The 10,851-nt window shown below is 40.0% G+C and overlaps 2 protein-coding genes across 2 annotated transcripts; both read right to left on the bottom strand.

The window, feature by feature from the left end:
- Positions 1–1,624: 1,624 nt before the first annotated feature.
- Positions 1,625–5,991, bottom strand: bsdc1 (BSD domain containing 1). The gene is made up of 11 exons (XM_020919483.2): positions 5,851–5,991; positions 5,316–5,370; positions 5,109–5,225; positions 4,851–5,018; positions 4,333–4,387; positions 4,062–4,174; positions 3,897–3,965; positions 3,579–3,663; positions 3,080–3,499; positions 2,896–2,999; positions 1,625–2,804 (listed from the first exon to the last, which is right to left on the bottom strand). Exons 1-11 carry the CDS (start codon positions 5,859–5,861, stop codon positions 2,772–2,774), a joined length of 1,230 nt encoding a protein of 409 aa, XP_020775142.2. The 5' UTR covers positions 5,862–5,991; the 3' UTR covers positions 1,625–2,771.
- A 2,787-nt stretch (positions 5,992–8,778) lies between these two features.
- Positions 8,779–9,558, bottom strand: olig4 (oligodendrocyte transcription factor 4). Its single transcript, XM_020919854.2, has one exon. The coding sequence runs from the start codon at positions 9,556–9,558 to the stop codon at positions 8,779–8,781; it is 780 nt and encodes a 259-aa protein (XP_020775513.2).
- Positions 9,559–10,851: the final 1,293 nt, after the last annotated feature.

The following is a 10,851-nucleotide window of genomic DNA, read 5'->3' as shown; positions in this document are numbered from 1 at the left end:
TACACATTCTGAAATATTTAGTTGAAAAACACAAACTACAAACATGGTATGATGGGCTGACAGAAAAATGAGCCATGGGTGAGAATTGGTAGAGGAGTCATTATAGAAACCCTGGCAACACATTCCATAGGAGTCTGCCTCCACCCTCAAAGAGACTCTTTTGTGCTTACTGAATGCAGTGGGGTTACCGGGTTTCTCCCTTTAGGGTACACTGAATAATACCCCCGCCTGGAGACAATGACCTCATCGTGACACCCTCCACTTGTTCAGTACAATCCTCATACGTGTTTGCACTAACCTGTTTTTGACGAGGTTTGTGTGGCAGACTGAGAAGCAGGAAGTAACTGGTCAAGGATGGATTACAGGAAGGGGGGCCGCTTGGAGGAATCCTCAAGAGGGATGTATTTTTCTCCACTGTCTGATTCAGCCATTGTCCACATCATCTGTACATGACATTGGGAGACATATTAACACAGTGTACACACACATACTACTACACTGCCAAGCCTAAGAAGAAGTGGGCTTTCAACAGGAAATTCCTTCACAGTCTTTCTGCTGACTAAGGAATCCAAGTGGGAACAGTGTTGAGAAAGAATGTAATGTATATGGTGTGTGCTATTTGGGGTCTAGTTAGGGCACCATATGTGCAAGCTATTAGTACACAGGTAAAAAAAAAAAAAAAAAAAGATTATTAATAAATTAAGTTTAGCCTATATTTATAATAGCTCTTTGCAATTTGCACAAACAATAAAAATACGCCATGTCTTCCTTCTCTGACAACTTACTTCAGATCTTTTTAGCTGGTATGGATTTTTTGCTAATTTGCTAATTGCTAAGTGGGGCCAGCTTAATTTGCTTTCTATCGCAGCTGTTTAATAAAATATTCAACAGCCTGTAGATATATTGATAAAGCACTTGCATTGTGGTGTGGTTCTAACTTATTATTATCGAAGAAGTTTAATAAAAACCACAAATAATTGTCACTGTTTGTGTTGTCCATGCGGCGGAGGCAGACAGTGCTCTGTACAGGTGTCCACCATGACCTACATTACCAGAGCTAATGCCACAGTCCATACACAAAACATATATATATTTCAGCTCTTACTAGTTATCTTACCTCATTCACACGCTACAATGTTCATTTTCGTGTGGGCTTTTAATAAATGGTTAAATAAATTTGATATTTTGTGGATAATGATGGGGAACAAAGGTTTGTCCGCCGAACATGAAGCCAGTGCGAGACATAGACGGATGCTGCGGCTCGGAGAAAAGGAGTGGCAGTTTCACTCACTTGGATAAATAAAGCAACACTGACATCTGGTGGATGACGACTGAGCAATTTAAAAACCATAAACACCACTTGTCATCAGAGACCGCTGAGTGCTCTCAAAAAGATCTATCAGTTTCTTTACACCAAAATGTGTTCTGCTTTATAGTTATGAGCTCGTTTAGTGCGTGCAGCTTCAAATGTAGGATTAGATCAAACTCGGAGGATCGGAGTTGGACTGCACTTAGCATATCCTCACTGCTCACATCACTAACCTTTTTTGTAGCCCTACACCTCTACCACTGCTCTAATATACATATTTGAAACAAAGGCTGTTGTCAATAAAGATACAAATGATTTTGCCATGTGTCCTTTAATGACAATGATAAATTTAAAAATATAAGAATACATACATTAGAATTGAGAAGCTTTGAAAATGGTCATGTTTAAAGTGTGAACCTTAAGAAATTACAGATGTGAATTATAAACATGCTAAACATTGCAGAGAAAGATGCTGAAAGAGACAAAGAACAGGAACATAGATTTGCATAATGATATTGCACATAAATGCAATCCAAAGCACTTAACACATGAAGTGTTCATTTGTATAAATATTACATCTCTATTGTGTTTTGTTAGACCACATTACACATTGTGAAAAAGAAAAACACAAAAGCGTGAAGCATTGCTTCTTGGTCTGCATGGCACGCTGCCCATTGAACTATGACTGTAGTTCCAAACATAGGCTGAGCAATTATAAGACTAAACCTTACAACTAGGTCAAGTTCTCCTTTTTTGATTAAACAGAAAAGTTAATGTATATGAAGTGGATTCCAACCTCACACCTCAAATTATCTCAAATGATCAAATCATTACATTTTGTCCCTCTTCCCACATATTCACACATTCAAGTAGAAACCAAATGAAAATAAAGTGAACATCTACATGTATTTTTTCAAGGAACGGTACCTTGTGTTGAGTCTAAATTCAAATTTATGAGGAAACTAAATCAGAGAATAGGGTAGGATTTATTTGTCATCCAAAAATCATTTGTGTTTTGTTTTGTCTCTGAATGACTAGCAGCATTAGTTATTATGGCTGTTTATAGCCTGCAGTTAAGTTGTAGCCCAATTGAAAATACACAAAAAAATTGTACTTCCAATTACAGAAAGTGAAGAGAAACTGCTTCTTTTCTGTTGCAGGGAAACGTCTGGCACTGTCGGCACCTTACACAGAAGCCATTATGACCTTAAGCACTGTCTAGATAACTGCCATATGATGTTAGGCTGACGTTTAGCCATGAAAACATTTTACAGTCTAAACTAACTTCTGACACCGCCATAAAATTCTCTTTACCCTGGTCTCAGTTTTCAGTTGGGTAACCAGTGAGGTACAAGCCCTCCAAAGATGCCAACAGCCATGACAGGTGACTTTAAGAGACAAGGAACACATTAAGCATGGATCGTCTCTCCAGAGAACAAGCTTTGATAGGAAGTCATGATGATCAATCCCAGTTTTCCCAGTCTTCATCCAGTTGCTGAAAACAACAAAAGCATTATTTGGTTTTCAACAAATGTTTTACTTTTGATAATAATTAAATAAAATACATTTAAATAAATAAAAAATACCTCTCCTGATGCTTCAATTTTAGAAAGAGCCATCTGAACCTCCTCCTCTGTCATGTCTAGATCAAAGTCTTTTTCCCAGTCTTCACTCACGTCAGTGCTTGACCCTAAACAAAAGGAGCCAAAACCAAACTTCAAACAATCCAATTTCACGTTATCCAACAATGTTTTATTTAAACAAATGTACCTTTTTTGCCATTATTAGAAGGTGTAGATTTTCCACTGTCAGAATTCAGCTCAAACACTCTTAGGTCCTGGGGTCCATCTTCTTTTGTTACCTCTGTTTTCACTGGAGGTCCTGTCACTGCTTCAGTATTAGCCTCTGGTTGAGTTACCGCGCTTTCTGGACTTGGCTGGTCATCTGTGTTTGTAATTTCGTCCAAAGAGACCTCAGTCATTTTCTTGTCCAGCTCACTGACAAATAGCTCTGGCTGTACATCTATCTGCGTTGGTAGGCTGACGCTGTCACTGCTCAGGGAGAGGCGTTCTTCACTTGGAGATTGGACAGGAGTTAGGAGGGACGATTCTGTCAGTGTGGATGAACTCTGGTCCATTGTTGGTGTTAGGGCTGGTTGATAAGAAGATGGGGTAGCGCAGAGGAAATCATCTGTAACAAAAATAAATTACTATGGTTAAATAGTCATGATATACAAAAATAGGTAGCAAAAATCTGTATGCCAGTTTACCCTCTTCCTCTTCCTCCCATCCCAGAGTCTCTGTATGTGTACTTTGTTCCGCTCTCTGTTTCAAAGCCACTCTTCGTGCCTCCTCCTTCCAGAAACAATTACAATATTTATTATTATTTTTATTATTATTATTTTATTATTATTATAATGAAAATCACATCAAATGTTTTTTCTTGTCTCATTTGTCCTTTTCTCTCTAAGCAATAACTCGCATTTTTATCGCCAAGTACTATCAATGTAAAAATTGAAAACAGCCAGCAGATGGCGGTCAAGACATTAAAGTGAAGAGTGTTCTACAAGAAGGCCCTTGAGACTTACCTGGTCCAACTGGAAGACTTTATAGAAATACCTCTGCCAAAACTCTGAGTGAGAAACAGCAGCAGGCACCTGCACAGTGTACAAGAATAAGGTTTAAAAAAAAAAAAAACATTTACCACAAAGAAACAATCTTGTGAAATGGCAAAATAGATGTAAATACAATACCATTTTAGTGTAAAGCGCTCGTATAGATGGACTGTTGACCAAAAGTTCAGAGATTTCTCCTTTCTTCTCCAAACTAAAACTGCACATCCAACTGTCAAACTGCTCCGGGGGACCTGAATAAACAATAATGCTCAGTAGTAAATTACAATAATGACTGTAAAAATAACTATCTAGTAATGTGACATTAAATGACAATTGCAAAACTGGAATAAAAAACATTTGCATCCTGTGCTGGAACTTAAGCTAACCATCTCTCACCACACCATCTTACCGTCAGGTTCATTGCAGTATGTAGCAGGGTCAGCCTGCAGACTGTAGAGACGGGCCTATGGGTAGAACAATGTCTTGTTAGTGTCTTGTTAATATGTTAATTGCATAAAATACTCTATTATAAAAAAAATTCTGCTATTCTCTAAAGTAAAAAAAAAAACAAACATTCTTACATTTTCAGTTATAGAGCAAATAATATACTGAAGTAATTTAATTGCTATTTATTCTTGTCCATATGCAACATTGTACATAACCACATACTGCAGCACGTTTTGTAGCCTTATAGCTTTACTCTGCTGACAGTGTTGTTAGATTTTGTTTAGTATAAATCTTTATATTTTAACTTATCTAAGTCTTGATTTCCATTTTCCTGACCTTTATGTTGCAACACTGAAATTTCTCCATTGTGGGACAAATAAAATTTGACTTTATCTTATATACTTTTCTAATTTATTAAATGCTAATTGTTGCTGGTATAATTTAATTTCCTGGACACTGAAATGCATAAGTTACACCTACCTTTGAACTGTCATACACCTCTGTAGTTCCTGCTGGTGTAGCTACTAAAGTGATTACATCACAATCAATGGTTTTGTCAGGGGGCGGTGCAAGCGTGTCAGTTATCACGCCAAGAAAACTTGAAAGGCTTTTCTTCACTTTCTCTGTGGTTTCAGATGACCCTTCCACCTAGAACAATATAATCAACCACATTTTATTTCAATGTCATCAAAACACTACCCAAATATAGTTGTAGTTGTAAAAGTTTTAAATACTTACTGCAAGTTTGTTTTTAACAGCTGTGGCTGTAGCCACAATGGAACAAGCCGTGTCATGCTGCACCACAGTACTGAACTCTGTCAAGTCTCGCTTAATAAACTCTAATGCCTCGGAGGACTACAATGAACACAAAAGCAGAAACGAAATATGTGTTAAGACGCACAGATTACAGCGAACATTCTGAACGTTTTACATTTTCTACGCTACCTTTTCTTTGACAGCCTGGAAGCTCTGCTGAAACCAGCCTCCCCACCAGCTTTCACTGTTAAATAAACAGAGATGAAGATGGATAACAGTCTTAATTAATCAGAACAATCAGATCAGCAAAAGATCCACTACCCTCGAATGAAAGCTAAACGTCACACTGAATATCATAGCTAGTCAGACACATCCATATGATGGGAAATATATGCTTAAATGCGGTGACAGCTGGCTGTACACGCTATAAAGACAAATAATACACGCAGTACATAAAAGTAGCATAGTTCTTTCGGCATATTTGAGATTTGGTGCCACTAAATCAAAGCTAAACGGTGCTATGCTAACTTTAGCCTCGCTGTGTTTTTGTAAACAGACGCACTTCCCGTAGTGAATCCGGAGGTTAATAACCTTAAACAAAAATAAACTCCGTATAATTCAACAGATGAACAAATGGACAACAAACCCATCTCTCAAACAAATTTAACATATCTGGTTTTATAAAAAGCGTAAACTTGTTGTGTTTTTGCGAGTTCACACTCACCCGTCAGCCATCTTCAGATGATGACATCATCAGTATTTACTGAACTCTAACCTAGACCTAAGAAATCATAAAAAGAAATACTGAATCCAAATTTATTTTAGCTTAAAGATATTTGTTAGGTATTTTACTATTTAGGAAATATAAAATCCGATGCACATATTTGCGTATCTTATTTTTACCTTTGGGCTACGGTGGCCATGGAGGACCAAACCAGTTACGCATAAACGAGTATTTGAACGAAAATAATTTAGTGAACAAATTGCACATCCATGGCCTACATCTACTAGAAGCAGCGTATAAAGTGGTAAGGGAATATGTGGTTTACATTAGTTACGCTGTGTATAAATTGGAATTCAGTGAGGACAATTTAAATAACTACATTTGAGTAGCTTTATATTCAGCCTTACCCGGCGTACTTCACATATACTAGTAATGTTGGCTGTATATTTGCTTAAAAAAAATTGAACTTTCCTTTGTAGTGCATCTGTGGGGTTGAGCATGTGACCATCTGCCTGTGCAGACCATAGACTCCTGTTATCCAGACAGGTACAGTGACCCCAGCAGCTGCCTTCTCATCAGTAATGTGTCTATGCTGTTAAATTTAGTCGGCGCTTTAGTCAGTTGACATAGAAAAGAAAACAGGCATCTAGCCTCTCAAAGTGTGTACTCTTAATTGAAGAACCTCTTTATTCAAATGCTGCACAATATGCACTTGTGTCCAGCAATATGCTTCCCCCTGCGCCCAACCTCATTTTCAATCCACTTAATTGGGTCTTTCAGACACCCAATTAACTCTTTCAATGCATGTTGTTTTGAGCCAAGTTGGACCAGTACCCAGCCATTGATTGTCATCTCAAGCAGTTAACTTCTCCATCTGTCCACACAGCAAAGGCGTCATTGTGTATAAGTGTCATCATTTTACGCAAGGCATTAAAAATAAAACGTTTGATATGACACTGAAAGAAATGGATAATAGGCTAGTGTTATTTGGCCGTGGGAATTTCACTGTGAAAATGGCGTGCTTTGTATTGTTCCAAATATTATTGAATTATTGAATAGTTAATTGTCATAAAATGGTCTAAGCCCCAGATCCACATTTCGGATCACTCACTTCACTTCAGCATGTGCAAGAGTAGCTGAGTAGAAGCAGGGGCTGACTAACAGCACACAGAGGACATGCCCATATTGCATGATTTAAGGAGCATATCCTTGACATGCCACACACATTAGAGACATATTCACATAACAGACCGCTAATGCCACACCGTGGGTTAACACCATCTGCTGCTGATCAGGAAACACCAGCTTTGCACAAGTCAATGTCTCTAATTATCTATGTGGAGCAAAGGAAGGCTGGCCCTCTCTAATCTGCACAATGTGTTCTGCTTCCCATTCCCACCTGTGCCCACATGAAGGGGGTGGAGCAGGGTCTCAGTGTCAGGGGACCAGAGACCAGGTGACGCCACAGAAGCTCTGCTGCTCCGTTTGGCTGGCAGCTGCCTCCCCCCGCTGGGACGTCCCACAGCTGACAATCCCCTCTACTGACAGGGGCTCTTTACACTGTCAATAGCCTCATATATTAGAGCTAACCGCTTTTGTGGCGAGCAAGGGTGTCAGGGCTTTTGGCCCGACAGCGCTTGTTACCATGATGAAATGTAGATTGAATGGAGGGGGTCTGTGTCCCAAGCACGGTTCTTGGCTCCCTCAGCCTTTGTGTCCCACGCATGGCCATTGTTGTGTCCCATTCAGAGCTCTCAGAAGGGGCCGAGGAGCAGAGAGGGACGTGGGTGAAAATGACTCTTCATTTCTGCCTGCTCTGCAGCTCATCTGTCAGCTGTGGGAGGAAAAGCATGTATTTTACACGCCTGATTTGTTGCTAAGTGAAGGCCAGTCATTGTTGGTTTATCACTAAATTATATCCCTACCATCCACTTTTTGGATTTATATATTCCAAAAGTTTGTATCTCTCAGTGAAGAGACCTTATAGAGCTGTAACATTAACAGTTTGTGCGAAACCTGTGTTATGACAAACCTCTTCCTGTTACCTAAACAGCTGTAATCATTATATTGAACCAACTGTTTTTATGTAAATTATGTAAAGTAAATTTCAACAATTTACTCATATCACAAATATTCATATACGATGCTTTTTATTAGTTATAACCTTTTTCCCATTGCAGAAAGGTATTTCTTAACAGGACCCAATCCTAATCTGCTATGACTTTAAAACTTTTCTTTGATGCTGTATATTTGCCCTCACTAATGAAAACTCTGATGAGACAGTGACAAATGGTTGGCCTGAAGCTGCGGACAGGGCTATGTCCCTCGCCTACGTCAGACAAAAGTGACGCGCCGTCCTGGCGCCATGTCGTCTTTTCATCTGGTGCCCCCCGTAGAGGTGAAGATGGATGGTCCCCTGGTCCCAAACTCACATTCTGCTCCTGCCTGGCACATTGTCAGGGTTCTGTCCTACTGTTCAGAGCTCCTAAGAAAATGCTGACACCCTGTATAAAATGTCTATTTTATCGGCTTTCTATGTCCCTTGTGCCTGAGCTGGTCTCAAACTGCAGCTGAACTGAATCTTATAACATTGTCCATTGTGAAGGTCCTCTAATAAGGACAAAAATAACTATAATGATGTTACATTTCAAACATGATGTGAAAAAAATTATAACTTTAATTTAAGAAAATATACATTTTCACAAATGAACAAACCAGTTTCATTTTTGGCTGTGTCACTGACAAGAAATGTCTTTGTAATGCAAATAAAGTCCTTTTACATAGTCTGTGTACAGACAGTGAAACAACTTACAAAAATTTATACAAGTTTGCAACATTCAATTAATATACACTATGTACAATCTCTGGCACCAGCCATGGAGTTTTCAGTTCATCCGACAGTTCTCTGCAATATGAAGCAAGTAAAATTCATTTGTTTAATGCCAGGCTGTGTAACGTGGAGGTGGTGGTGGGCAGTGGCTGGCACAGTGAGCATGGGCAAGGCATGCCTGGGAAGTGCCTGAAGGAGTGATGGTTCACGTGGAGAGGATCCTTCAGGAGGCTCTGGACTGACGGGTGGAAGCCCAGGAAGCTGCTGGAGTGTGGAGGCGAGTGTGGAGCCGGTGCTGCTGTTGTGGGTGCTGGGGAAGAGTGGTGCTGGAGAGGTGAGGGTGTGCTGCCCACCAGAGAGTGTAGTGACTGGGCCAGAGGGTGCAGGGGGAGGTGGGCCGCAGGAGCTGTGGAGGCCATGGCTGGGTGGGCCGGGGCACGAGCCTGTACAGCTGCACTGCCTCCATAGACATCTCCCACTAACTTCTTCATTTCCTCCAATGAGCTGGACAGCATGAGGATGTAGTTCCGGGCCAGTAGCAGAGTGGAGATCTTGGAGAGCTTACGCACTGACGGGCCTTGGGCGTAGGGCATGACCTCTCTTAGTCCATCCATCGCCTGATTCAGATCATGCATCCTCTTCCTCTCTCGGCTGTTTACCTTTAATCTCAAGTCCTGCATCTCCTCCTTACTAAGCTCTGACCTTCCCTTCATCTTCCCCCCTGTGCTGAGATGCTCCGTTCTGCTCTTACCGGCCTCTCGGTGGTCCTGAAGATATGGGTGGAACATCTTGTTGGAAAAGAAGCTCCCAGCAGAATCATCCACCACAATGTCAGGGGATGATGAGCGACTGCAACTGGAGCCAGCATCAGAATCCATTTTCAACACAAAATGAGATGTGTTCAGCAAAAAGTAAAAAAAATAAGAGTCAGACTTGAGTGAAGCCTGCAGGTCCTTCTCTGTTGACTTCTTGAGTGAGTGAGCCTTTCTGTCAGCCTGTGGGCCTTTGGGGTGTATTTATACAGCGGACCCAACAAAGGAACAATACGTCGCATAATGAGACACTTAGAGTGAGGGCCAATTGCAAAGGGGATACACTTTCACCCTTCACACCCCTCCTCCCTACAGCCTCAAGCTCACCTTCCCACATTAACACCCACATGAAGCCCCTAAACATTAACCCAAACACACCATGTTCACAAGTCCCGTTAAGAACCACAAATTAACAAGACTGTGGTAATGGCAGTGCTAGCATAACATTTGACCTGAATGGAAAATGCTGTATTTGTAAATCAGTTTTAATATTAATATTATAAAAACAAAAATTTAAAATGTGATACTGTTTTCTTCAAAGTAAAAGTATTCTGCTGTATTTATGTCTATGCATATTCAAATTTCTGAAAATAACTTGTATAAACAAATACAGGTTTTATTTTCACAATATTTTATAGTCATAATAAAGTTATCTCTTAATTCTACATATAGCTTGAAAGTAAGAGTGACTTTGCTTCCATTTTATTGTCCCATGATCATAATAGCAGCGCTGTGATGCCTTCAAGGTCTGATTTACATATGGAAGAGCTGTATTAAACTCTCTATGAGGCAAGTGAACCAGTAAAGAGCAGTGTTAATGGCAGACTAGGTCCAATTCAGCTGATAGTCCCAGACAATAGCTCTGAGATCCATCTGACTGGGCTCCAAACAATCTGCGAAATCACACCACTATCACCACAGAGATGGGAGGAGGCAGTTAAACACATACTAGTGCACACTGCATTGTCTTCTATTAAGTGGTACAGTTTGAGCGATTGAACTGCAAAATACAGTATGAATAGTTTACTGTTATACTTGTCTGATGTATTATAGTTCTTGTATTAATGTAATTGTGTGGTGGGATCAGAAAATGTTTCCTCTATTTTCATGCCTTTCCTTTCTCGATTCAGCTCAAGAATTTCCTGTGTCTTGTGCCAAGACTCCAGCAAGTCTGCACTGGTGAGTTATTTGGAGTACACAGTTCATATTTCCAATTTTACATGAACATTTCTAGTTTGAAATACAATAATGGTACGCGTTGTATGTTTGGAGTTAGTTTTGTTTAGAAAAGTTGTCTGCATGCACAGTGGGAGACCTTGGTAATATATTCACCAGAGAGCATTAGACTCTTCTCAAGTT

The sequence above is a fragment of the Boleophthalmus pectinirostris genome, unplaced genomic scaffold (genome assembly GCF_026225935.1).
Source record: "Boleophthalmus pectinirostris isolate CB_2022bp ecotype Guang Dong unplaced genomic scaffold, ASM2622593v1 HiC_scaffold_10, whole genome shotgun sequence".
NCBI lineage: Eukaryota > Metazoa > Chordata > Actinopteri > Gobiiformes > Gobiidae > Boleophthalmus > Boleophthalmus pectinirostris.
Note: the sequence above shows the minus strand (reverse complement) of the source record. Positions and strands in the feature narration are given on the sequence as shown.

What these genes read in the sequence shown, in the direction of transcription:
- olig4 (XM_020919854.2), bottom strand. Translation starts at nt 9,558, where the DNA reads ATGGATTCTGATGCTGGCTCCAGTTGCAGTCGCTCATCATCCCCTGAC.
- bsdc1 (XM_020919483.2), bottom strand. An exon ending in AAGTCTTCCAGTTGGACCAG is followed by an intron (nt 3,664 to 3,896) that starts GTAAGTCTCAAG and finishes TGTTTCTGGAAG; the next exon opens with GAGGAGGCACGAAGAGTGGC. An exon ending in ATGGGAGGAAGAGGAAGAGG is followed by an intron (nt 3,500 to 3,578) that starts GTAAACTGGCAT and finishes TTTTTGTTACAG; the next exon opens with ATGATTTCCTCTGCGCTACC.